Below are 27790 nucleotides of genomic sequence, written 5' to 3' on the forward strand. Positions count from 1 at the left end.
AGGTTCCTCAAAAAACTAAAAATAGAACTACCCTATGACCCAGCGATTGCACTACTAGGCATTTATCAACGGGATACAGGTGTGCTGTTTCGAAGGGACACATGCACCCCCATGTTCATAGCAGCACTATCAACAATAGCCAAAGTACGGAAAGAGCCCAGATGTCCATCGATGGATGAATGGATAAAGATGTGGTATATATATACAATGGAGTATTACTCGCAATCAAAAAGAATGAAATCTTGCCATTTGCAACTACGTGGATGGAACTGGAGGGTTTTATGCTAAGTGGAATTAGTCAGTCAGAGAAAGACAAAATCATATGACTTCACTCATATGAGGACTTTAAGAGACAAAACAGATGAACATAAGGGAAGGGAAACAAAAATAATATAAAAACAGGGAGGGGACAAAACAGAAGAGACTCATATATATAGAGAACAAACTGAGGGTTCCTTGGAGGGGTTATGGGAGGGGGGATGGGCTAAATGGGTAAGGGGCATTAAGGAATCTACTCCTGAAATCATTGTTTCACTATAAGCTAACTAATTTGTATGTAAATTTTAAAAAATAAAAAAAGAAAATTAAAAAAAAGAAACAAGAAAAATGCAAGAGCAAATGGGTACAGATGTGACCTTCTGAAGTTGAGGCATTCCCTGTAGATGGTTTCTAGTTTCTCAAATATGATGCAAGTTCTCTGGCTGAAAATGAGGACAGGTGGGGGAAAGGATATGAGAGATGTGAGTAGAGAAGTCAAAGTATGAATGATTCATCCAGAGAATGAATAGTTTTGCCAGCCAGTTGAAGTGCTCCCATGAGGTATGAGGTCATAAATTAAAACCAGTCAGTCCTTTCGTATGATTTTTCTATAGCAATCTTTGCTACTTGGATGCAAGCAATGGAATGGAAAAGTTTGTTTCAGCAGGGCTTAGTCCAAGCAAGACTGGGTTTCTACTTTGAGGTTCCTCCAAGTGAGAAAGATAGAGACATTGGGGTAAGAGAGTTGAAAATGTTTGCAAAAGAGCAATTACAAGGATTGATCAAGGACTCTACGTTGGGTGAGTTGGAAGTATTAATGATGTCAGAAGCATATTAATAGACTTTAGTTTAAGTGTTGGGCTTAATGGATTGAGGGTGTTAATAGGTCAGTGAGAGTATATTAAATGAGCTGAGGGGAAAAGGCTAGTGATTGACAACTGGGATGCTTGAAATGGACAGTTGGAAGGTAAAAGAGTTATTGATGATACCGTTCAGAATATTACCACTTGGAGTGGATGGATGAAATAGAATAGAGGAACAAATTGTTGGAGATGAAGAGGTCAAAGATCTGAAAGGCCAAGTGCTAGGAGTGCCTGGCTGGCTCAGTTGGAAGAGCATGTGACTCTTGAGCTTGGGGTCATGAGTTTGAGCCCCATGTTGGATATAGAGGTTACTTTAATAAATAAATAAACTTAAAATAAATAAAAATAAAAGGCCAAGTGCTGGTTGCATGGTCCATCTGTAAAAATGTTAAATTCACAGAGAATATAGACAGGAATGGTGGAGAAACCTAGAGCAAGGAAAAACAACCTATAATATCTGAGGGAGAGTGGTCAGGTTGATAAATGATAAAGATGGTAAAGGGTGATTTAGTCAGGTGTATAAACTTCAAATGTTTTTGAAGGAGGAAAGAGGAGAAATAGTTTTGAAGTAGTCATTGGGAACAGAGAGGCCACCCAGGCTCTGTCCTCTTGGTCTTAAGATACATGGAGTATGAAGAAAAAAATAACTTCTACTTAGGAGCCCTACAGCAGAGTAAAAGCAAAAGCTACCTTCATCACTAAAAAATTAATAGTTCTGGGGATATACCTGATGTGTGTAGGACAATTCCAAGTCTGAATTTGACAAGTCATGACTTTGTGATGTAGAAAGGCAATCTCACTGTCTGATAGCTTACGATATCAACCATGTCTACTGACATGGTTGTAGAATCTGCAAGTAACCTCCAATTGATAGTGTCTAGAGATAAGAAAGAAGAGTTAATTAATGAAAGGGAATGAAAATTGTTTTTGCTCAAGGAATATTCATTTCAAGCATCTGGAATGTAGTGGGGTTTTTTGTTTGTTTGTTTAAAGATTGTTTCTTAAAGTAATCTCTATACCCAACGCTGGGCTCGAATTTACAGCCCTGAGATCAAGAGTCACATGCCTCCTAGAATGCAGTTCTTTGAGAATTACATTCTTTAATGTTGGCCTGTAAGGCATAGTATTGTGTCTATTTAAAACAACTTGATAACACAAATACCTTGCAGACTCAACAGGTGATTTTTTTGTGGGTTTTTTTTGGTTTGTGGTTGCAAAGCAGGAAAAATTATTGTTTCCAAGGATTAAACTGCGTAGAAAATGGAAAAATATCTGGTGCAAGGACCCTATGAAAAAAGCCATTGCCCCATTCTCAGGTGGTTCTGTGACTTCAGCATTGTATTCTACTCACATAAAAATTTAGGTAGAATATTATCTTCAGGGATCAGTGATGCCTCCTTCTCTAAGGATCTATTTCAGGGACCAAGCTGCTCAGGTATCCTCAGACGACAGGGCAGCAGTCAGAGCCCAGAACTCTTCTGTGTCCCACCCTGGTCACATCCTATATAGCCCTGGTAACTCTGACCCTTTTCGGGTACAGCAGCAAAACCTACCTCTTAAAAACTATTAGTACAGTCAGGCCAGAGCCAAATTTTTCCCCTAGCAAGTTACAATATAGCAGGATAATTTGCTAATTCAATTAGGGTAGAATAGACCCATCATTGCTGAGATTATGCAGACTGGGACTGTCCCACGTGCATTAATTAATTTGTGGGGTTACCAGTCAGTGCAAACTCATGGTCCTTTGCCTCTCAGTTCAGTTCCGCCTATGAAGATAAATGCAATTGCTTATGTGCCCAGGGAACCCATGGGGAGAAAAATGAGATAACTTTCACAAAACATCCTAAAAATGTACAAAATAAATTGCTAGTTAAAATGTTTTAATTTATATTACTGAGCTTATTACTATTGCTTAAATATCTGTAAAAACTGAGTTTTAGAAAATAAATATAAAATTGCCCCTAGCTAAAGAATCCATCATTAAACAATGTCTCCTCAATTTGAGCAAAATAAAATGACTTAACTCACAGGGAACATTTTTAGTGAAGGCATTTTTAAAAAACTTACCCAAATTTAAACAACCATGCAGAAATCAGATAAACATTTAAAAAAATTTTTTAAGCAGCTTATAAAGCAGTCTGGAGGTCAGAATTCTAGGGAAATGATTCAGGTCAGTTTCTTTCTTGGAAGAAAGCATCTTGGAACATCTATATTCGTAAGAAACACAAGTATTTGTCATCAGTGGCATTTGCTTTCAGGAAGACATTTTAACTTCATGAAATTTGAGACTTTTTATATGGATCAATAATATGGGTTTGATTAGGATTCCCGTCCTGATTATAGCTCACCAGGGTCCTCTGTGATTAAAATCTAGGTATGCACCATCTCCGTTATCTTAAGTTGCCCATTAAAGTATTCCTAGATGTTTCGCTTCGTCTTGCTGTATTATTTAACATTAGGTTTAAGTTATGGTAAGATACTTATGGGTATAAGGATCTAATCCAGAGATGCTCTCAACAAAAATGCAGTTGTGCCCCATCTGTTCAAAATTAAATAATTTATAAACGTCCCAACCTGTAGGCTAAGAAGCAAATAGAATATCTGACGATACAATTTTGTCACAAACTCGGGGGCATTTTAAAGTGCCCAGGAGTCAAGCTTTTGCTTTTCCTGGATTTCAGGAACAAAAGAAGCCTTCGCAAGCAGAGAGAGGGATTTAACTGCTTGCTCTCCCCTTCGCTCCCCACAGGTAAAACAGATCAAGGAAGAGGAGTGCCGAAGAGCACGCGTCGATCCTTTTCTTTCCCTTCAGGGCGAGTATATGGGGAAGGAAAGGCTGCGGTCATTCTTCTGTAAATCAGTGTCCTACGATTGAGAAAGGCCCAGCCCCTGGTCCTCGCAGCTGGCGTGAAACTCGGCCCCTTCGAAGGCGATCGACCCTAGAGAGGAAAGGTTCTTCTCAAGCAGGGCGGGGGAAGGAAACCGCACACAGAAGAGTACTACTTGTCCCTTATCAGCGTCTTAGGGGAAGGGTGGAGAAAAGGGAAACAGAAACGGGCCAAGCCTCCAGGGCTCCCGCCCGAGCGGCTTTTAAACTGCGTTTCTACCACCTCTCGCACCGTGCGGTGGCTAATGGAACCCGCGCGAGGGCTCCCACCAATCACCGTTCGGCTTCCTCCCACCGCGGGCCAATGGCGGCGCGCGTTCTTGGGGCGTGGGCGAAACAAGCTGCTCTCTCCTCGCTTGTGTAGTGTGTGGGCTGGGGTTAGTGGGGGCTCTTATCTTAGCCGCACTTGGTCCGCACTTAGGCTCGGTGGGCTTTTGTGTCCGGCTTTTGCTTTGCTTTGTGTGTGGGAGTTTTTGCTTTGCTCTGCGGCGCTCCTCCCGGGCGGGAGCCGTGAGGCTCAGAGGCGACAGCGCGGTCCCCCCCGCCCCCGGGCAAGGAGCGAGCGCGCCGGCGTGAGCGGCGGGTGTGAAGGCTGCGGGGAAAGGGATTCGTCGCGGAGATGCCGGAGTTCCTGGAGGACCCCTCGGTCCTGACGAAAGAGAAGTTGAAGAGTGAGTTGGTCGCCAACAATGTGACGCTCCCGGTCGGGGAGCAGCGCAAAGACGTATACGTGCAGCTCTACCTGCAGCACCTCACGGCGCGCAACCGGCCGCCGCTCGCCGCGGGTGCCAACAGCAAGGGGCCTCCGGACTTCTCCAGCGACGAGGAGCGCGAGCCCACCCCAGTCCTCGGCTCCGGAGCCGCGGTCGCAGGCCGCAGCCGGGCCGCCGTCGGCAGGGTAAGGACGCCCGGCCGGGGCCACAAAGGCGGGCGATTGGCGGTTGTCGCCCTCCTCCCCCCACCTCCGCCGCCCGCGCGCGCTCGCCGCCCTCCCTCCTTGGCGCCCCCTCGGGCCTCCTCGGCGGCGGGGCTGCCCCAGCGCCCAACCGGGAGGCTAGCCTTTGGGTCTGCGGACGCAGGATTTGGCTCCTTTGCCTCCTTCGCCGCAGGCTTGCAAGCTCTGGAAGGGGAGGTCGCTGGAGGGGAGAGTCGCGAAGTTGGGGTCGCGGGGCTCGCGGCTGTGTGTCTGGAAGGTGTGAAGTTGGCGTTTGCTCTTCTGTGACGGGGGTGATTGGTGCGCGCGGGTACCTCGGTGTTCCTTGATCGCCAACAAGAGTGGTATTTCGACGGCGACTTCTGTGCCGGATTCGAAAGCCCTTGAGGGTCAGCCTGAAACTGCTGTAGGTTACGTTCGAACGTTTTCCCGCTTTATTAACTGAAATGACTGGTAACCGAGGCCCAGAGCGCTCCCTGGAGGGCAATTTGTGACATATTCATTTCTAACCAAAATTTGAAATCATGAAATTCCCGCCTTTTTATGGTTTTGCATATGGAGGGCTTTTTGAACGGTTTTTGTTTTTCTTGTTTGTTACTGTTTGTCCAGCAACAGGCCGTCTTTTGGCGGGGCAGTGTTACTCTAAATTGAAATGAACACTTAACATCTTTAAGCAGGTATAAACATTCAGATGTTTGGAAATTCTAGTTTCTAAGGGCTTGGATTTTGTATTTTTTTCCCTTTTTGGTAAATTTTGCATGAGAAAAGGAGAGATTTCAGAACCAGGAGATACTTATTTCTTGGCATTCTGATATGTCAGTAACTGCAATTTGGAATATCTAAATCTAGGTAAATCTCAGATTGGTTCTGGCAGACTCATGTTTTGTTTCAGAATTGCTTTTCTGTGAGTTTTTATATGCTGCTTTGTGTGAACTGCCTACTTCTCACATTTCAAATCATGGTGAGAGTGTACTTGAAACTAGTGATTGGATGTAACTTTGTAAGACATTGTGGAGTTTAGAGTTGTTGAGTTTTGATAACTCAAAAGTACTGCTTCTTTAGAAGTTGTGTTGTTTAACTTTAGTTTTTAAAACTCTGATGTGTTTTTCTGGACTGCCCAGGTGGGAATGAGAAAGATGTAATAGATGTAGGTTTAACTGAAAATCTTAGCCTGGGCTCTAGAGAAATTGAAAATCTTATGTCTTAAGTCAGTGCCTGGCACGTAGTAGTGTCAAATATTTATTCATTAAATAAAAGACCAACTGCATCTTACTGCTTCAGATGTCTGTTTTTGTGGATTTGAAGAAAGCCAACTTACTTCTCCATAATAAAGAGAAATTTACTTTAAAAGTAAAGCATATCCATTGTCTCGTTTTTCTCCAACCCCTCTGGAAAAGATATTCAAATGACTTTAGTCAAGATTTTGTTGGAAGTGCAATCTTTTCCATTTAAATCAGCACACTTAAAAAAGTCTCCTGTAGAACTCTATAGTGTCTCTGTGCAAACGTATTCTTGAGCCATGGAAGTACTTGGTTGTGTTTATGATAGGATTATTCATTCTTTTTTTTTAATGTTTATTTTAGAGAGAGAAAAAGAGAGCGGGGTAGGGAGAGAGAGGCTCTAAACGGGCTCTGTGCTGACAACAGAGAGCCCGATGTGGGGCTGAACCCGCAAACTGAGATCCTGACCCAATCTGAAGTTGGACGCCCAACTGACCCAGCCACCCAGGCACCCCTGTTCTTATTTTTAGGATTCATTTTAAACAGAAAACATCATGTTGGTTTTGATGTTTAGAGAATATTTCCCAACTAATATAATACCACGTTAGTTATACTTCAGTTTTTTAAAAAAGCATGTCCCGCCTGGGTGGCTCAGTCATGATCTCATGGTTCGTGGGTTCAAGCCCCACATTGGGATCTGTGCTGACAGCTCAGAGCCTGGAGCCTGCTTCAGATTCTGTCTCTCCCTCTCTCTCTGCCCCTCCCTGCTTGCACTGTGCCTCTTTCTGTCTCCAAAATAAATAATCCTTAAAAAAAATGTTTTTTTAAAGTATGTCCCAATCTACCCTGTTTTCTTGGGGGTGTAAAAATTTCAGTTATCCAACACTTTTGAGTTCCTACCAAGTGCTCTAACAACCAGAGATTGATTTCTGCAGACCCTGCCAACCATGACCATATAATTATTTAAATTTGTTGGGTTTTTTTGGGGTATGTTAATCGATCATGTCATGTTTGTTATTTACACATTTTATCTCAACAAATTTCTCATGTTATCAGAGTTGATCAGCACCATGCAAATAAATTCTGGGTGAAAGGAATTAACATTTTAATAGAATCTACAATGTCCAGTGGCATGCTAAGCCCTTTATATTTCATTTAATGTTTTAGTCTGTATAGAGGAAAACTATTTCATAGGCATAGAAGCCATAGTCTTCTCTGCCTTGGGTATTTGAAGCTCAAATACCCAAGCCTTGGCCAGACTTAATGGCATGAACAAATTGAAAAAGTTGATAGTGATTATTTGGTCACTAGCATCGTTTTCTGCTTTAAAGCACATTAAGTAAAAGTGACTTATAATTTAACTTAGGAATCTGATAGACTTTACCAGGCATAGGAAAAATATCTTGAGTTGAGAGGAAAAGAATCTTAGGGTATCTATAATAATAGATGAAATTATTCTCCATGGCACATTCCTCTTATATGTACAAAATTTTATATCATGGCAATTGTTAGCCTTATATGTAATAACAATATAGTTACATTTTTTAAAGAGTATAACCCAGGAGAAAGTCAAATTATGTTGGAGAGTTGTAGATTAGGCAGATTTTTAAGTGCTAATTTTTTTTTTAGTTTATTTAGTTTTTGAGAGAGAGAATGGGAGAAGCAGAAAGAGGATCCCAAGCCCACTCCTTAGTCAGTGCAGAGCCTGGTGCGAGGCTCGAACCCATGAACTGCAAGATCAGAACCTGAGCTGAAACCAAGAGTTGGAGGCTTAACCGATTGAGCCACCCAGGTGCCCCTAAGTGGTAAATTTTTAACTTTTTTTTTTTTTTAAGTAGGCTCCCGCCCCATGTGGGGCTTGAACTCATGACCCTGAGATTGAGTCACGTGCTCCACTGGCTGAGCCAGCCAGGTGCCCCAGCTTTTAACATTTTATAAATAAATCAAACATTACTGTGGATTTGACCAAAGATGTAGCAGTTGCCTTCCATTTAAACATGGGTTTATGAGGAGTTTTTTTTGTTTGTTTTTTTTTTTTTCTCTTTCTTAATGTTCATTTCTTTTAAGAGACAGAATGCTAGTGGGGGAGAGGGGCAGAGGGAGAGAGAATTCCAGGCAGGCTCCATGCCCAGAGTGGAGCCCTACATGGTTCTCCATCCCACGACTGTGAGAGCACACACAAGTTGGGGGAGAACAGTGAGAGGCAGAGAGAGAGAATCCCAAACAGGTTCTGCAGTGTCAGCACAGAACTCAACACAGGGCTCAAACTCACCGAACTGAGAGATCATGACCTGAGCCAAAATCAAGAGTCAGATGCCTGACTGACTGAGCCACCCAGGGGCCCCAGAATATTTTTAATTAAAGGAGAGCCCCTTTCCATTTCAGCCATAGCCATGGTTTCTTAGATTCATTTGGTGTGATATGACAAAAATATTTGCATATTCAAAATTTGGTTTTTGGTTTTAGTTTTCTTTTAAACTTTTTATTTTATGCATCTTGATGACACCAGCATTTTTAGGTGTTAAAATTACCTGGATTGCCGACAGAAAAATAAACATTCAAAAAGTTGGCAATCTGCCTTTTTGTTCTAAGGTGCAAAGCAGTTGTAGCTATTTAGAATCTAATGGAGCATAGCATTCTTGAATGGTCTGATCAAGTGGATCATGAATTCTTAAGAAATATTTAAAGACATGGAGGACAACAGTAAAAAGTATGTTAATTAAATCATAAATTGACTACCATAGTCTACAATAAGGTGTTAAGTGTGGACTTCTGAATCAGAGTTATATAGTACATTAAATTTCCAGCTCTGACACTTATTCAGAGGACCTTCTTGAAAGATGAACATTGCCTATCAGATCAATTTTCACCTGGAAAATAGGAATAATCTAGTAACTACTAGTAGCTACTTAATTGAGGATTACAAGAGATAATTTGTTAAGGTGTCTAGTGCTCAGCAGTTGATCCCTATTAAAACATGTGATTTCTGAAATTTTTTGTGTTTACTTAGCGCCAGAGCAATACAATGTTACCATAATATTTTTTTTTCAGAATTGGATGAGGTAACTTTGTGAAAGTGATGTATGCATACTTTGTTCAAATGTTACTATATTGCTAGAGTTAGCTGTGCATCTTTGAACTTCAGTGTCCTCTCTTGTAAAATGGGGGTGTTAGTATCTATTTCATAGGATCTTTAGGATTCTATAATACATGTAAGGAAGGTACTCAGAACACAATTTGGTACATACTAAGTGCTCAGTAGAATCTATTTTATAAAAATAATTATTGTTATACTAATCTTGCTACCTATGGTAGAAATTTAAAAATAGGAGTAGCTGGGGGCTCCGGGCTGGGTCAGTCAGTAGGGCATGCAACTTTTATTAATCTCAGGGTCATGTGTTCAAGCCCTTCGTTGCTCATAGAGCCTACTTAAAACTTAAAAAAATGAAAATAATAGTAGCTCATAGGTGATATCAAAGAACTGTTGGATTTTAAAGTTGAAAAAGATGTTAGAGATCATCTGCTAGTTGGGAAGAAACTGGAGAACAGTGCCTGGCACATACTAGGTATGTAGTATTTTTAACTGAATGAAACTAAGAGTATGTGATTTTACTTAAAGGAATAAAATTCTCATAGTCTCATGGTTTGTGAGTTCGAGCCCCGCATCTGGCTCTGTGCTGACAGCTCAGAGCCTGGAGCCTGCTTTGGATTCTGTGTCTCCCTCTCTCTCTGCCCTCTCCTGCTTGCACTCAGTCTCTCAAAAATGAATAAATGTTTTTAAAAAATTTTTTTTCTAAATGGCATTACATTTCTGGAACTTTTCTCCCTGCAAATTAAAAATAAAAATCAGGTAGCCTGTTATGAACTCCTGCTTTGCTTGACTTTGCATAAGCTGGTTTGTTGGCCTCAAGATTTCTTTGTACAGCTGTAATCTTTCATTATGTTTTAAGAAAATATTAAGAGTTGGTTTTCTGCTTGATTTGATAAGCCCTTGTTATTCTTAAAATTTTTTTAATGTTTACTTTTGAGAGAGAGCACAAGCAGGGGAGAGACAGAGAGGGAGACACAGAATGCAAAGCAGGCTGTAGGCTCTGAGCTGTCAGCGCAGAGCCCAACACGGGGCCCGAACCCATAAATGGTGAGATCATGACCTGAGCCCAAGTTGGACACTTAAACTGAGCCACCCAGGTGCCCAACCGACTGAGCCACCCAAGCACCCTAAGTCTTTGTTATTTCTTAATAAGAAATGGGTTTTTAAGAATGACCTATTTTTCCCTCCCCAGATGACACTCATTAATTCATTCAAGAAAACAGCTATCAACTACCTACTCCTTTGTCAGTCCTTTTTAAATTTTAGATGCTTGGGATACATTATGAATATGACAGTGCCTCTTCTTTCTGCTACCCTCTTAAATGCTGCATCCAGAACACCTGAGATACACATTAAAATACAGATTCTCAGGCCCAAGATTAGATCTCAGAATGGGGTTAAGACTTTTTAAAATAGGGGTAACTTCCAGAAGTTTTGAGGTTTTGATAACAAGCCAGATTTAGGGACTATTGCTCAAGGAGTTTTTCTGGAGAAGATAAAGTATGTTTACAAATAGGTGGAACTGGGGCGCCTGGGTGCCTCAGTCGGTTGAGCATCTGACTTCAGCTCAGGTCACGATCTCGCGGTCTGTGAGTTCGAGTTGGGCTCTGGGCTGATGGCTCAGAACCTGGAGCCTGCTTCTGATTCTGTGTCTCCCTCTCTCTCTGCCCCTCCCCCATTCATGCTCTGTCTCTCTTTGTCTCAAAAATAAATAAACGTTAAAAAAAAATTAAAAAAAAAAAAACAAATAGGTGGAACTGGTGAGTGCCAAAGAAAGAGATTTCTTGAAAACCTCAGGCTTCTGTAAGAATTAAAATTTTTGAATGTTTTGTTGATAGTAGAATTTGAACATTCTTAGAGTGGGAGGTGATTTTCTTTTATTTAATTTTTTTTTTTTTTTTTTTTTTCAACGCTTATTTATTTTTGGGACAGAGAGAGACAGAGCATGAACGGGGGAGGGGCAGAGAGAGAGGGAGACACAGAATCGGAAACAGGCTCCAGGCTCCGAGCCATCAGCCCAGAGCCCGACGCGGGGCTCGAACTCACGGACCGCGAGATCGTGACCTGGCTGAAGTCGGACGCTCAACCGACTGCGCCACCCAGGCGCCCCTTCTTTTATTTAAAAGTATGTTATACAAGGAAGTTTTTCTTCCCAACCTGTCCACACTTTTTTGGAAAATTCAGGTAGGTCACTAACACAAGATTTGGTCTATTTGATTTTTAAAAAGTGTTTAAAGAATGCAAGGCTATGATGTATAAACTCTTAGATTCTTGGCAACTTTTGATATCAATGTGTAAGTTGCTTAAAGATTTGAGCCTGATCCTAAATTAGCACAATATGTGTATTAAAGCTTTCTGAAAGTACCATCAGTTTCACAGCCATTTTTTAGTTAAAAGATTTCTCTTGAATCGATATCATTATTCTTATTAGCAGTTATCTTTAAAAAATAATTTCTCATAATCTTGCTTTATATGAAATATTTCAAATTTTAATTTTGCTAAAAAATTACTTTTTGGAAATCCTATAACTTTATTTTTTTATTTATTTTTAAATATAATTTATTGTGAAGTTAGGTAATACACAGTGTGCGCTTGACTTCGGGAGTAGATTCCCATGATTCATCACTTACTACAACACCCAGTGCTCCTCCCAACAAGTGCCCTCCTCAATACCCATCACCCATTTCCTGTCTCCCCTGCCTCTCCTCCATCAACCCTCAGTTCTCTGTATTTAACAGCCTTCTTATGGTTTGCCTCCCTCTCTGTTTGAAATTATTTTTTCCCTTTCCCTTCCCCCATGGTCTTCTGTTAAGTTTCTCAAATTCCACATATGATTGAAAATATGGGATACTTTTTCTCTGACTTATTTCACTTAGCGTAATATCCTAGTTCCATCCATGTTGTTACAAATGGCAAGATTTCATTCAGAAATTCTTTTATTTTTTAATGTTTGTTTATTTTTGAGATAGAGTGCCAGAGCACAAGCGGGGAGGGGTAGAGAGAGGGGGAGAGGAGATCCAAAGCAGTCTCCGTCTTGACAGCGGAGAGCCTGATGTGGGGCTCAAACTCAAAAACCATGAGATCAAGACCTGATCCAAAGTCTGCCACTCAACCAACTGAACCACCCAGGCACCCCCAAAATAGAAATTCTAATACATGGCCAAATCATGCCTGATTTTTCTTTCTCCCCCTCAGCATCATTGAATGTAAGCAGTCCATACAACTATGGTTTTCACCATTTTGCATAAAATATTTCTAGAATGCAGTATTTATTTTTAGTTTTTTAATGTTTGTTTTGAGAGAGAGAGAGAGACAGAGCACAAGCAGGGGAGGGACAAAGAGAGGGAGACACAGAACCCAAAGCAGGCTCAGGCTCTGGGCTCTTAGCACACAGAGCCTGGTGTGGGGTCAAACTCATGGACCGTGAGATCAAAACCTGATCTGAAGTCAGACACTTAACTGACAAAGCCACCAAGGCACCCCTAGAATGCATTATTTTTTCTTTTAATTAATCTCTATACCCACCGTGGGGCTCGAACTCACAACCCCGTGAACAAGAGTCACATACTCTGCCTGAGTCAGGCAGTTGAAAGACATAGTATTGACTCATTTGCCTAAAATAGAAATTTGGGCCTAAACTGACTTTGATACTTGTAGCCATTATTCAAACAGCTATTTTTTGTTCAATTCTCTGAGGCTTTCTGGGGTTACTGAGGCATTTTGTAGGGCTATTTGCCATAACCCTAGAAGACACCCACACTTCTGCTTTCTTCTCTTGTTTAACCTTGGAATGTTTATATTTTTCCAGCAAATACTCATTGCTTAAGTTATGCTGAAAACTTCCTTTGAAATTTCTCTCAAAGCTTGTTCCATGTTCTCTGAACTTTTCTAAGTGAAACAGCCATATAGAACTAAATGTGCTGCCAGAGTTGTACCAAGAGGTGATAGTCAAAAAGTTTGACTTCCTTCGTGGTCAGACACTGGCTACTAAAGCTACTGAATATTCACCTGGGTTTCATAGACTCTGATATGCTTGTTTAAATTAAAGGAAATCATTTTTAAATATAACTAAGAAATATCTTTATGGTAAAGTCGTAAGCTCTTATAGAATAATTTAAATTTTTAAGGATTATTTAAGTGGTCAGTAGTAAATTGTATCTCTGATTATCGGGGTTAAAGTCTTTAAACCCTTGCTGTTTACTCTTGAATTTTTGATGACACCACCTCCTCTTTAGATAGGTTAGCCAAAACTGTTTTTAATAGTAATGTTTACAAATCTGAGTTGTTACAATTAAACTTAAAAAATATCTTCAAATAATGAGTTGCTCTTAATAAAATTGCTAAGGCCTAATAAAGCTATAAATTGGAGGGTGAATTTGCATGTTTATATTGTATACAGTGTGACTTATAAAATAGGTGAACACTTTAATTCATGTGGAAATGATAACCGGACTTTGTTTACAGAAAGCCACAAAGAAAACTGATAAACCCAGACTAGAAGATAAAGATGATCTAGATGTAACAGAGCTCACTAATGAAGATCTTTTGGATCAGCTTGTGAAATATGGAGTGAATCCTGGTCCTATTGTGGGTAAGTTGGTAAAATTTCAAGTTATCTTTTCTGTAAGTGCCCCAAATTGTTTTCCTGTCTTGCCTAGCAGTTAGAGTTTGGGTTCTAAGGACCAGTGTGTCATTAATCATTTATATGACCAGGACACAATTTCTTTAACTATAAATAAGGAAAATAAAATGAGAGAAATGAACTTAGATAATCTCCAAGATTACCTCTGTTGTTGAAATTGTTTCATATTGTGCTCATGTCACAGCTACCTGGTGAGACATAGGAGTCTTACATGACAATTGAGGAAAATTTGAAGTGACGCAGATGGCCAAATTCATCCAAGTTAATAAATTAGTGACGGACTTGTTAATAGAACTCAAGTTAGGGATGCCTGGGTGGTTTAGTTTGGTTAGGCATCCGACTTCAGCTTAGGTCACAGGCTCACCACCGTTCATGAGTTCCAGCCCCACATCGGGCTCTGTGCTGACAGCTCCGAGCCTGGAGCCTGCTTCGGATTCTGTGTCTCCCTCTCTTTGCCTCTCCCCAGTTCCCCAGTTCCCACCATCTCTCTCTCTCTCTCTCTCTCTCTCTCTCTCTCAAAAATAAATAAACATTAAAAAAAAAAAAAAAAGGAACTCCATCAATTCCTAGCATAGTACCCATTTTCAGTTATCATTAAAATTAACATTTTTAGGGGTGCCTGGGTGGCTCAGTCAGTTAAACGTCCAACTTCAGCTCAGGTCATGAACTCGCTGTCAGTGAGTTCGGGCCCCACGTCGGGCTCTGTGCTGATAGCTCAGAGTCTGGAGCCTGTTTCAGATTCTGTGTCTCCCTCTCTCTCTGCCCTTCCCCCTCTCACACTCTGTCTCTGAAAAATGAATAAACCTTAAAAAAAAATTTTTTTTAATAACATTTTTAAAGTCTTGTTTTGACTGGAATTCAAGAATGATCCCTTAAAGAACAAACTAAAAGAAAACTTGGAACTTAATATAATATACTGGATTTCCATCATTTGGTTACTGTCAGTGATTTTGCAAGGCTGGTTTTGCTTTAATTCTGGAGGGTCTTGACAGTAACCTCAAGATGGGCAAGGTGTATTTTGGTCTTCTAAGTTATGTAAAGTTTTGAACACTGGAAATTTGAATTTTTTTTTAATTTAATTTTTTTTGGAGCGAGAGAGCATGTGTGCAAGCAGGGGAGGGGCAGAAGGAGAGAGAGGAAAGAATCCCAAGCAGACTCCATGCTGTTAGTGTAGAGCCCAACACAGGCCTCTATCACACAAACCCATGAGATCATGACCTGAGCTGAAATCAAGAGTCTGAGCCACCCAGGTGCCTCTAGATTTGTTTTTTTTTTTTTTTTTCTATAGGTAAAGTTGCAAACAAGAATTTAGAATGTTTTTCTTTTGTTTTATTTAACACAGTACTTCCACATAGCTGGTAATAAGCCTGTGAATATAACTACCAACAGATATTTGATATTTAATTTTTTCATTTAAAATTCCAAAAGGGAGATGCTGCAAATATGTGTATTGTGTATCAATGTACGTATTATATATATTGGTATACCAGCTGTTCATTGTTTCCCAGCTTTATTGAGGTATACTTGACAAAAGTTGTATTATATGGTGTGTGTGTTTAACTTGATGTTTTTGTAGACGTATATATTGTGAAATGATCAACATGATCAAGCCAATTAACATCCATCACCTCACTGTTTTATTTTGTGTCTGAATGTGTAGTGAGAGCACTTAAGGTCTACATTTTTCACAAGTTTCATGTGTATTCTTAACTATAGCCCATTCTGTACATTAGATTTGCAGAACTTAGTCATCTTGCAGAAATTTTGTACCCTTTGACAACATCTTTCCACTTTCCCCTCCCTAGCTGTTCATCTTGCAGCTACTTATGTAACATTTTGAGATCTGTGTTGTTTCTTTAAAAAAAAGTGTATTATCATTTTAATCATCTTTTTTTTTTTTAAGTTTATTTCTTTGTTTTGAGGGAGAGAGCACGAGTGTGTGCACATGCGTGGGGGAGGGGCAGAGTGGGAGAGAAGGAATTCCAAGCAGGTTCCACACTACCAGTGAGGAGCCCGATGCAGGGCTCAGTCCCATGAACCATGAGATCATGACCTGAGCTGAAACAGAGCCAGAGGCTCAACCAACTGAGCTACTCAGGCACCCCATCATTTTGTTCATCTTCTAGAAACCACAGAGGGGTGCCTGGGTGGCTCAGTCAGTTAAGTGTCCAGCTTTGGCTCGGGTCATGATCTCATAGTCCGTGGGTTCGAGCCTTGTGTCGGACTCTGCTGACAGCTCAGATTTTAGAGCCTTCTTCGGATTCTGTGTTGCCTTCTCTCTCTGTCCCTCCCCCACTCGCACTCTTTCTCTCTCTCAAAAATAAATAAACATTAAAAAAGAAAAAGAAACCAGAGGGACATACAGTTAGTGTAAAATAGAAAATAAAAGCTGTTTTTGGCTTTAAATTGTCATTCATGTTGAAATGTGTTAAAAATGTGTTCGTAATCAATTTTACTTTGCTGTCTAATTGGTATACAATTTCTATTTTGTGGCACACATTTTCTATAAAAGGTCATTTGATCACAAAGTACTTATATCTAAATGTGATTTAACACCTTAAATTTACACAATGTTATATGAAAATATATTCGACTAAACAACTGTAGATGACTTTTCTTTACCCATAACTGAATGGCTCTTTATAGGCATATTAATCTCTGAGATTTGTGGGATTTTTATCATAGTATTGAGAGGAATGCAGTCTGTTTATAAAAATGATTTTTTTCTATAAGGCAAATGCTATTTACATAGTACTGGAAAATGTACAAAGTCTAAAGCTTTTCAATCAAAAATACTCAGTCATACATGGCTCTTTAGTAGGTGATCTATAATAAGATTATACCAGGGATGCCTGGTGGCTCAGTCAGTTAAGTGTCTGACTCTTTATTTTGGCTCAGGTCATGATCTTACTGTTTGTGAGTTTGACAGGCTCTACCATGACAGTGTGGAGTCTGTTGGGGATTCTCTCTCCCCTCCCTCCCTCCTTCCCTCCCTCCCTCCCTCCCTGTCTCTCTCTCTCCCTCTCTCTCTCCCTCTCTCTCTCTCCACGCCACCCCCCCCCCCCCGCACATGTGTGCTTACTCTCAAACTTAAAAAAAAAAAAAAAAGATTTATATCAATCTGTGTATTCCATGCTACTAAAAGAAACATAATCATGTATGTATTAAAATCTCGGCAAAACACCTATTTTAGAAAAGAATCCTTTATATGGTATTTTTAATCACTTAAGTTTAGAAAAGTAAAGTGTTGGGGCACCTGGGTGGCTCAGTCGGTTGAGCGTCCAACTTCAGCTTGGGTCGTGATTTCACGGTCCCTGGGTTTGAGCCCCACGTCGGGCTCTGCTGGTAGCTCAGAGCCTGAAGCCTGCTTTGGATTTTGTGTCTCCCTCCCTCTCTACCCCTCCCCCACTCACTCTATCTCTGTCTCTCAAAAGTGAATAAATGTTAAAAAAAAAAAAAAAAGTTAAGCATGAATGCAGCATTTTAATGTTGGTAAATACGATAAGCAGGATCTTAAATAAGAAAATACAGATATTAAAGCAAGTTCTGCCTTCATACAGGAACAACCAGAAAGCTATATGAGAAAAAACTGTTGAAACTGAGGGAACAGGGAACAGAGTCAAGATCGTCAACTCCTCTGCCAACGATTTCTTCATCAGCAGAAAATATGAGACAGAATGGAAGTAATGACTCGGACAGATACAGTGACAATGAAGAAGGTAAAATTTTAAATGATATTAATCGAATATATGTAATTTTTTTCAGACTCCTAAGATACAGTAACCATGAAGAAGATAAAATTATTTTTTTGCTTATTTCATTTTTCTAAGAATAAAGTATTAAAAATAACGGTGAAGTTTTCCCACTTACCCTTTCCAAGTATTATCAACACAGAAGCAACCGCTATCATTAATTTGGTGTTTATCTTTCCAACCCATTTTTAAATACTTTTTCATATGTATCTAATAACATATTATTTTGAACTTTTAAAAATGTGTATAAATATAATGCTAAATCTTATTACTTGCTTTTCTCCATTCTGTTATACTATTGAGATCTCATCTTACTAATTTATTACTTATATGTCCATTTTATTTCTTGCAATTAATATATAGTGGTAGTATTTACAATACAATCTCTGTTTTCTATTGGTAGGCATTTAAATTTATAGTTTGCTAGATAATGTGATCTCAGGGCAACTATGAAAAGCAAACACTCTGACATGTTATTAGTAGACTATTTTAAGAAAATTTGACCATAGTAAGTATTTTTTTTAACTAGTACATGAAACAATGACCTTTCTATAATAAGAACAACTTGATATTTATAAAGTTTTAATTCATATGACTTGTTCGTCAATTTCATGATTATTTAATTTGACCCAAATTGCTTATATCTCCATAAGCATTGCCTGCCAGGGCACAGAGTGTCAGATTGGTTGTTCAGAATATGAAATATAGTTTTTTCCTTCAACAGCACTATGTTAGCAAAGAGGCAAAAAAATAAATCAGCTTAAACACAAGTAATGCTTAAACTTCCTGCCTCTTTTGCCTCTACAGGAAAGAAGAAAGAACACAAGAAAGTGAAGTCCACTAGGGATTTTGTTCCTTTTTCTGAACTTCCAACTGCTCCCTCTGGTGGATTTTTTCAGGGTATTTCTTTTCCTGAAATCTCCACCCGTCCTCCTTTGGGCAGGACTGAACTACAGGCAGCTAAGAAAGTTCATACTTCTAAGGGAGACCCACCTAGGGAACCTCTTATTGCCACAACCTTGCCTGGCAGGGAACAGTTGCAGAAGTTAGCCTCTGGAGGGAATTTGTTTACTTCCTCCAAGTCTAGCCATGATAGATGTTTAGAGAAAAGTTCTTCGGCATCATTTCAGCATGAACTCGCTGCCATGTTGGTCTCTGCTGCAGCTTCTCCTTCACTGATTAAAGAAACCACCACTACTTGCTATAAAGATATAGTAGAAAATATTTACCGTGGAGAGAAAAGTGGAATTCAACCATTGTGTACTGAGAGGTCCCATGTTTCAGATCAGTCAGTTCTCTCCAGTGAAAGGAAAGCACTAGAAGAGTCTGGGAGCTCACAAGTAATTTCTCCACCACTTGCTCAGGCAATCAGAGATTATGTCAATTCTCTGTTGGCCCAGGGTGGGGTAGGGAGTTTGCCTGGGACTTCAAACTCTACACCCCCACTGGATGTAGAAAACAGATGGAAGAGAATTGATCGATCTGATTTTCAAGAAACCGAATCTCTGTCTCCTCCACGAAAATTCCCTAGACTCAGTGAAAAGTCAGTAGACGAAAAGGATTCAGGTTCCTTTGTGGCATTTCAAAATACACCTGGATCTGAAGTTATGTCTTCTTTTGCCAAAACTGTTGTCTCTCACTCACTCACTACTTTAGGCATAGAAATGTCTAAGCAGTCACAACATGAGAAAATAGATGCCCCAGAACTATCTTTTCCCTTCCATGAATCTATTTTAAAAGTAATTGAAGAGGAGTGGCAGCAAATTGACAGGCAACTGCCTTCATTGGCATGCAAGTATCCAATTTCCTCCAGAGAGGCAGCACAGATATTATCAGTTCCAAAAGTAGATGATGAAATACTGGGGCTTATTTCTGAAGCGGCTCCACCCGTAGGTATTCAGGCAGCTTCTACTGAGTCTTGTGATAAACAGTTGGACTTAGTACTTTGTAGAACATATGAAGCTGCAGCATCAGCATTGCAGATTGCAACCCATACTGCCTTTGTAGTTCGGGCTCTGCAGGCAGACATCAGTCAGGCTGCACAAATCCTTAGTTCAGATCCTAGTCATATGCAGCAGGCACTTGGGATTCTGAGCAAAACATATGATGCAGCCTCATTTCTTTGTGAGGCTGCATTTGATGAAGTAAAGATGGCTGCCCATAGCATGGGATCTGCCACTTTAGGTCGCCGATATCTCTGGCTGAAGGACTGTAAAATTAATCCAGCTTCTAAGAATAAGCTGGCTGTTACTCCTTTTAAAGGTGGAACATTATTTGGAGGAGAAGTATACAAAGTAATTAAAAAGCGTGGAAATAAACACTAATAAAGTTAAGAATAAAGACACCTTATTTGATCTTTAATATGGGGAACATAGCAGCTTTTCTAAGAAGTTCAAGTACTTTTAATTGCTTTTTGCCAGGATTTTCTTTAAAGATCTTTTTAGTCTCCAGATTGGGCTGTTTTCAAAGTCAAACTTCTGCCTATCAAATTACAGTATAAAATTGCCTACATAGTACTCCCTTTTTTATTTTTTAAGTTGCTGTGATAGAAAAAGCCTGATATAAACAATTTAAAGAATCTTTGCCTCATATAGTTCACTCTCTCCTGTTTTACTTAAGATTTTACAATTCTCCAAAACTAAGGAAATTCCACTAAATAGAATATAAGTGGAGTCTTCACAGATTTAAATATTACTAAATATCTTTTCACTTTCTGGAACTTGTCCACATTTTTTTTTTTTATTTCTCACTTTTGTTTTTTTTACTTCTGTATTCCTTCATAATATTCTAGATCAGTGCAGTTCAAAGTGCCAGTCTGCAGACAGTCACTGATCTACAGACAAGATAAGTATGCACCAGAATTTGGATCTAGAGGTGCTTTTTAGATCAATGACAGGGTTTATTTTTGTAGCAAAATTTTATTGATGAAACAGTGTGCCAATTTACATTCCAGTGCAAGTGTCTCATTTCTATGAAGGACTGGTAGTAAACAGTTCATGGACCATGCTTTGCAAAATACTGCTGTAAACAGGGTGACTGGGTGGCTCAGTTGGTTAAGTGTCCAACTTTGGCTCAGGTCGTGATTTCACAGTTTGTGAGTTCAAGCCCTGTATCAGGGTCTGTGCTAACAGGTCAGAGCCTGGGGGCCGCTCAGATTCTGTGTCTCCCTCTCTCTGCCCTTCCCCCATTCATGCTTTGTTACTCTCTCCTTCAAAACTAAACATTTTTTAAAAATACTGCTCTAAACAATAAAATTCTAAAAGAGTACATTCTCACTATCACTGTAGTTTGTCAGATGAACTAGACACTGGAAAAGTGGGGCGCTTTTTTTTTAAATAACACTTTCAAGTTATGTTGTGGTTCGTGGATGATTAGACTTAATCTAAATTTTGAAAGCAAATTTGTTACTAGTTTTTAAAAAATTTTATAAGAAATCATATTATACTTTGTATAAAGCAGTATATTCTGTTTTCATTTTTATGATTGTAAGATGAGTCTAACTGTAGAGGCATTTGATAATCAAATTTCTTTGTATTCTTATTGAAAATAGTAGTATTAAGTATCAGCAAAGTATAGTCCCTTTGGTACTCCTAGCCATTACTATATTCTTATTATACGTGTCCATCTTTGCAGCTTCTTGGGAGTAATTTTGTTTGTTATTTGTCTTCTGGAATGTACATGTATACATGTACCTACTAAGTGCAATGTGATTTTTTTAAATGTATTACTGTAGAATGCTTCTGCAAATTCAATAAAGTTGTAATTTGAACAGTATTGTGTGGTCTCCAGAAACATGTTGTATGTGTGTTTTATTCTCAGAGTTGCAACAAGTTAGGTATTTGTGGATGAACATCCCTTTTCCATTTCTTCATTGAAACTCTCTTGAGATTCCAGTGGTATAGTTGAAAATATTCTAAGTATTGTGGTTTTTCTTCTGTTAAACACTATGTTTTTATTGGCTGTTAGAATTTAAATTTGTGAGAAGAATTACTCTGTGACCAGATACCTTCATTGTTTTATCCATTTCTGCTCAACTACTACTGGGTTCGTTACTTTGTGATTTCTAATTTTTAGATTCTGAGTTAATAAAATATAAGGTTTATAATGCTAAGGATTATCCTAAACATAAATATATTAATAAGTCCATTTAATAGAAGTTTGGGGTTGGGGGGTAGTGTTGGTACCTTAATCCTAAGTAAAGATTGAACTATTTGAGCTAAGATGGTAAAAATCACTGTTTATTTTTGGGGAGACTTGCAAGTAGACTGTGGACTGACTAGTACCAGACTAGATAATTAGCAAAAACATACCTATCCTGACTACTTTTTTTAGCACCAGTGCATTGGGTTCATGCAAAACTAAGCTTTTTGTTTAAGAATTGACTCCCATTTCTGTTTCTGGTAGGAAAATAATCTAACTTAAATTTTTGGTAATAGAAGTTTTAGTAGTAACAGTGACATTGATTTTGCTATACTTTGATAAATGGCCACAAAATGTGGAAGTTAACTAAAATTTTTACAAGTCTTTAAAAGTCTAGCTCTTCTGAGGCACCTGGCTGGCTCAATTGGAAGAGCATGCGACTCTTGGGGTCATGAGTTCAAGCCCCATGTTGGGTGTAGACATTATTTAAATAAATAAAACTTAAAAAATCTAGCTCTTCAAATGGTGACAAAAAACGAAGGCTAGGTGAATGGAACATTGAAGACTATAAAAAATATATTTGAGTTGTTGGCATCGTGGTGATATGCTAACTAATGTATATGCACTAGCTTCTCTTCAAAGAAATGTTTTTTATTATGGAGAGAAGGAGGAGAAATGACCTGTGAGTTTTATTTTATGTAAGTGGGATTCTTCTAACCTCAGTTGTACCCAGGTTTTTTATAATCACATCAAATCAGAAGGGAGGACTTTTAAACTGCCCTAAAGTATTAATGTCACCACATCTATTTATTATTATTAGAGGCTTGATACCATGCAGGTATTTTCAGCCTTAACATTCCCTATAGCTTTTGTTCTTCCATATTTCAAATTTTAATAGCTAACCTTTATTCATATAGTAGTTATGCACCGTATGGACAAAAGAATGGTAACAACTGTGTTTTAATGTCCTTTTCCCACATCCAAGCTGTTTTGAGTGAAAAGCCTCCATGGGCAGTTTGAATTCACTTTATGTTTTAGGCTACTAGATCCAGAAAAAGGAGAGGAGAATAAATCGTAAGGAGTGGGGGAGATAAACAAATATGAATAAAATATGAATGGGGAAGTAAACTTTTTAAAGACAGAAATTACAGTTGAACAGTTGTAGTCTATTGAGGTAATAACCAGTAGGTAAACTTGTTTTACATAAGAATGTCTAAAACGAAGGTTCCAGAGTAGTGAGGATGACATTGTAGTTTATTGTGTAGTTCCGAGAGTAATGTTTCTCCGATGTTATTTCCAGACTCTAAAATAGAGCTCAAGCTTGAGAAGAGAGAACCACTAAAGGGCAGAGCAAAGACTCCAGTAACACTCAAGCAAAGAAGAGTTGAACACAATCAGGTATCTTTAGTTTTCTGATCGCTGTGTTCAGGTATAAATAATCTGACAGCACTAATTTGCTTATGTCCTTGCCTTTGGTTAATAGTTGACACCCAAATTCCAGCCCTCAATGAGGTGTTCATTCCATTGTTCATTAAATGGCCTTAGAAATCTAAACTTCATGTTTTTTGTCAGTAGCGTAGCCTGTACTTAACTGCAAGAGCCTAGTGTTTAATAAATGTCTCATTTGTGTTTGATTCTGTGCTAAGTGTGATTCAAAGCCAGTCATACTTTCAAGGGAAATATTTTAAAAGGTTGGAAATGCCTAAGCATTTTTTTTTTTTTAAAGGAAAGGATGGATTTTATATTGTATCTTTGTCTAGATTTCTAATTTTACTTCTACTTTTGCTGGTCTTCTGTGGCTTTTCCCTCAACTCTGAAGCTAGTCTGTTCCTAAAACCATACTTTTCTTTCCTTATTTGAGGTGAAAATTCTTTTTCATTTGTGGGTGAGGCAGGGTACAGTTTTTCAAAAGGAAAATGTAGGTAACTAAAGAGAGAACTAATAAGCACAGGTATAACTGAACTAACAGAGAACAAATTATTGACTCTAATCTTGCATTGATTTGGCTGACCTTTACAAGATAGCTATCCGTAGAGTCATTTTCCTTATCCTTAATTTGTCTAGCTGGAAGATTTGTCTAGTTGGTTATTTAACTTTTCCATCTTCTCTTTGGCATTTTAAAGTCACACATCCTCAGAGGAAGTTCTTGATTGCTTAAGCTATGTCTGCCTTGGTTTGATGTACTTGATAAGTTGAATTTCAGAACTATTTGTTAGAAATAAGCTTGGGGATTGCAGAGAATGTATAGAGCACTCAATGAAAGATTTTGTTTAATACAAAACCAGTACTGGAATAAACATATTATTGCCCTTTTATTTAGCAGCAGGGACATGCTGAAGAATAAGGAAATAACATGAAAAGAGAAATTAGGAAGAATCTGGTGACGGACAATGAAATAGACCAGCATGGAGAATTTTGGTTCTCAGTATAAAGGCAGGATGGTATAGTGCCATCAAGAATGCTTGACTGGTCAGATAATAGGTAAAAGGCAGGTTGGAGGATGGTATTAAGTATGGTTTAATTGAGTTGGAGAATCTAAACTGAGGGACAGGATAAATACAGAGTAAATTTAGGAGATGATAGTGGCCTTCTACAAAATTCAAAACATCAAGAAAATTGGAGGGAAGTGTTTAAGGACCCTGTACTCAGAGAGTGTCACTTGTTTTAAGCGTTTTACCAGTTTTGTTCATCTTCCCGTGTACCCTCTAGCTTTTTAAATTCCTTTTGGTTTTATTTTGCTTTTACTGTAATATATTAAAGTGAATCTCTAACATAATTTCATACATTAAAATGTCAGTACTTTCAGTATGTATCTCGAAAAGATAGCTGTTTCATATATACATATATAACACTGATACTATCACACCTAATAAAGTCATTAATTTTTTCATATCTGTTCAAATTTCTCCAGTTTCAGAAATACCTCTTTTATGATTAAATTACTCAAATCAGGATCCAAGTAAGCTACACATACCATTTGGTGATTTTTGTTTTGTTTTGTTTTGATCTCACAAGCCTGTAGCTATCTCCACTCCCCTCTATTAATTTGGTGAAGAAACCAAGTCAGTTCTCCAGAATTTCCCATATTCTGGGTTTGGCAGATTGCTTCTTCAGTTGTCATTTAAGTTCCTGTTCTGTAACCCTATATGTCCTGTAGACTGCAAGTTAGACCTGTGGTAGGGCTGTGTACTAGGCTTTCTGTGATGATGGAAATGTTTTTTATATCTCTTGTCCGTTGGGGTAGCCATTGGCCACATGTGGCTATTGAATACTTGGAATGTGGCTTGTGCAGTTGAGAAACTAAAATTTTAATTTTATTTAACTGAAATTTAAATAGCTGGTGGTTACCATATTGCACAGCATCAAACTAGAGGATTGGATAGATTCAGGTTCAGTTTCTTTGACCAGAATACTTCATAAATGGTGTGGCTGTCATACTGCATCATTTCAGAAGGAAAACAATGCTAAATTAGTAATAGGTTCAGATGTTGAAAGCATGACCCATCCATTTTAAAGTTCCACATCACCCTTTCATTTAATGGTTATGATAGCCATTTATGATTATTGCCTAGAACCACTATGTTGTTTGAGGTTATAAGGTAGTGATTTTTCTTATTCTCTTATTCCTTTACATCTATAAACGGGAATTCTTTTATAAAGAACTTTTATGGGGCTCCTGGGTGTCTCAGTCGGTTAAGCGTCTTGACTCTTGGTTTCAGCTCAGGTCATGATCTAGCCTCTTTGTGGGTTCGAGCCCCCTGTTGGGCTCTGTACTGGTAGTGCAGAGCCTGCTTGGGATTCTCTCTCTCCCTCTTTCTCTGCCCCTCCCCCACTCAAGCTGTCTCTCAAATAAACTTAAAAAAAAACAAAAACAAAAAAAACTTCTTTCATGACCTGCATAGTTACCTTGAAATAAAATTCACACAAGAGAGCCAGCATACTTTGCCAACTTTCAAATTAAAGTGCCCTAGTCACTTTGAGAGGTGATCAATAAAATATTTCTTAACTAGCATGGTTTTCATATATTTCATTTATGAATCAGTTATACTCATCATTCTTTTTCCATGTTCAAATTGTGTCATCCTTATTCAGTGGGAATTACTGAGTTGGTTTCTGTGTCCTTTTATTGACACTATTTGTCTTTGATAGTTTCTTGTTTTCTAGCACAGTAAGATGTCCCAGGCTCATGTATATTTCCTGCCTTTTACCAAATAAGACATTTTTTCCAAAGAACCCTAATCTTTTTCATTGAAAACATTTGGAAGCTACCTACAGTGGATGCTAGGTTGTGCATTTCTGCTGGGTTGTCATTGCTTTCAGCCCTTTTTACTAGGAAGAGCTAGGAGTACTTATTTTTTAGGAAAACATAAATCATGAATTCATCAAGTTTGTAAATGCTATCTAACTTATGGATGTTCTATCTGTATCTCTTTTATGCTGAGTATCTTGGTTCTTAAAACGTGAGTTACTTAGTTTCACTATACAGATGTTTCTAAATAATACAGTACTCTTGATAATAAGGCAGGTAAAACGCAGTTTGGGTTTTTGGTTTGTTTGTTTGTTTGTTTGTTTTGGCAGTTTTTCTTATCGTTAGGGCATAAAATCAAAATATTGTGCTTAAAGTCACGAGTGAATTTTTTTTCTTTCATACAGATTTTTGAATGTATATGGTTTTATTTAGGCATAAATAAGAGAGTCAGAAATCTGGACTTTATCTTTGTTCCTTTTATTTATAAGTAGCTATTTCTGTTAACTTTTGGTTAATATTTTCTTTTTGAAAATATTAAGGGAGCGCCTGGGTGGCTAAGTAGGGTAAGCTTCCAACTCTTGATCTCAGCTCAGGTCTTGATTTCAGGGTCGTGAGTTCAAGCCCCGCATAGGGCTCCATGCTAGGCATGAAGCCTACTGTATAGATGTATACATTTATTTTTGCTCCTCTTCTTACATAAAAGGCAGTGAATTTTGCACATTTCTACCTGTTAATCTAAACACATATCCTGGGGATCACTCCATATCAGAATACAGTATGGCCATCGTCCTCATTGCTCTGTACCACTGCATGTTATTGCATTTTATAGATGTACTGGGATTTATTCAGCCACTTTACTTTTGGTGGATATTTGGATTATTTTCAGTTATGCTGTTTCGATAATACAAAGATGAACTGATGAACAGCCTTACACATATCATTTCATATTTTAGCCAATTTATCTTGGGGAAATCTAGAAGTAAAGTTACTGGGTAATTTTGCTCGATGTTACCAAATCTCCCGCATAAGAGTTAAAACATTTCATACTCCCACCAGCATTGTATGAGAGTACCTTTCTCTAATGGAGGAATAGGATTCTGTGTTTTTTTTAAAATTAATATGAGTAACCATATTACTCATATTTCACCTAAATTAATAATTATTCAGAGTAAGGTGGCTTTTAATTAATACTATTTCTTTTTATAACTTCGTTTTGTGTAAATTTTTGCTTAGAGCTTGTATTTTTACTGACAGATCTATAGCCTTTTTTTTTATAGCCCAGCTCCTGCATTCTTTTGTGCCTCAACTGCCTACTGTCTTCCAAATAACTTTTTGCCTGATAGCATATTGAAAGGCAATGCAAGGTTTTTGTTTCTGTCTCCTGTTTTTCTCCTGATAAATTCAGGAGTTGCTGGAGAACATCTTGCTGAAAGTAGATGAAAGTTGCAGTTAGTATTTTGGCAACAGTATACAGCAATCACGTTAACTACTAATTTTACATAGGAATGTTTTCCATTCTTTTCAGTCAGTAATCGTCACTTGTTTATAGTGGATTCTGATAGAAAAAATCTTCAGAATATTTTTTCTGGTGTGTGAAGAGTTCTCCATTAGTTTTCTGTGAAGATGATTAATTCTCAATTAGATGATGATAGTCAAAGAACTAATAAAATTAGTTGATAGTCCTCAACCAAAGAATTTAATAAACCTGGACAAAAGGAAGTATATATGATTTATAGTGAGAAGTGTCTTTCCCA

At 38.4% G+C, this 27790-nt stretch overlaps 1 protein-coding gene across 5 annotated transcripts in view; it reads left to right on the forward strand.

The window, feature by feature from the left end:
• Nucleotides 1-4372: 4372 nt before the first annotated feature.
• The window catches only part of TMPO (thymopoietin), a 30591-nt gene continuing 7173 nt past the window's right edge, over nt 4373-27790 (forward strand). For 3 of the 5 annotated variants that reach the window (XM_047865877.1, XM_047865878.1, XM_047865880.1), the window contains exons 1-4: nt 4373-4906; nt 13718-13844; nt 17456-17614; nt 23088-23185. In XM_047865877.1, the coding sequence (XP_047721833.1) occupies nt 4628-4906; nt 13718-13844; nt 17456-17614; nt 23088-23185 (663 nt within the window). In that variant the 5' untranslated portion in view covers nt 4373-4627. Of the gene's footprint in view, nt 4907-13717; nt 13845-17455; nt 17615-18454; nt 21083-23087; nt 23186-27790 lie in introns of those variants that run through there. The other 2 variants (XM_047865879.1, XM_047865876.1) reach the window with 2 other exon arrangements.

This window comes from Prionailurus viverrinus, chromosome B4 (assembly GCF_022837055.1).
Source record: "Prionailurus viverrinus isolate Anna chromosome B4, UM_Priviv_1.0, whole genome shotgun sequence".
Classification (NCBI taxonomy): Eukaryota; Metazoa; Chordata; class Mammalia; order Carnivora; family Felidae; genus Prionailurus; species Prionailurus viverrinus.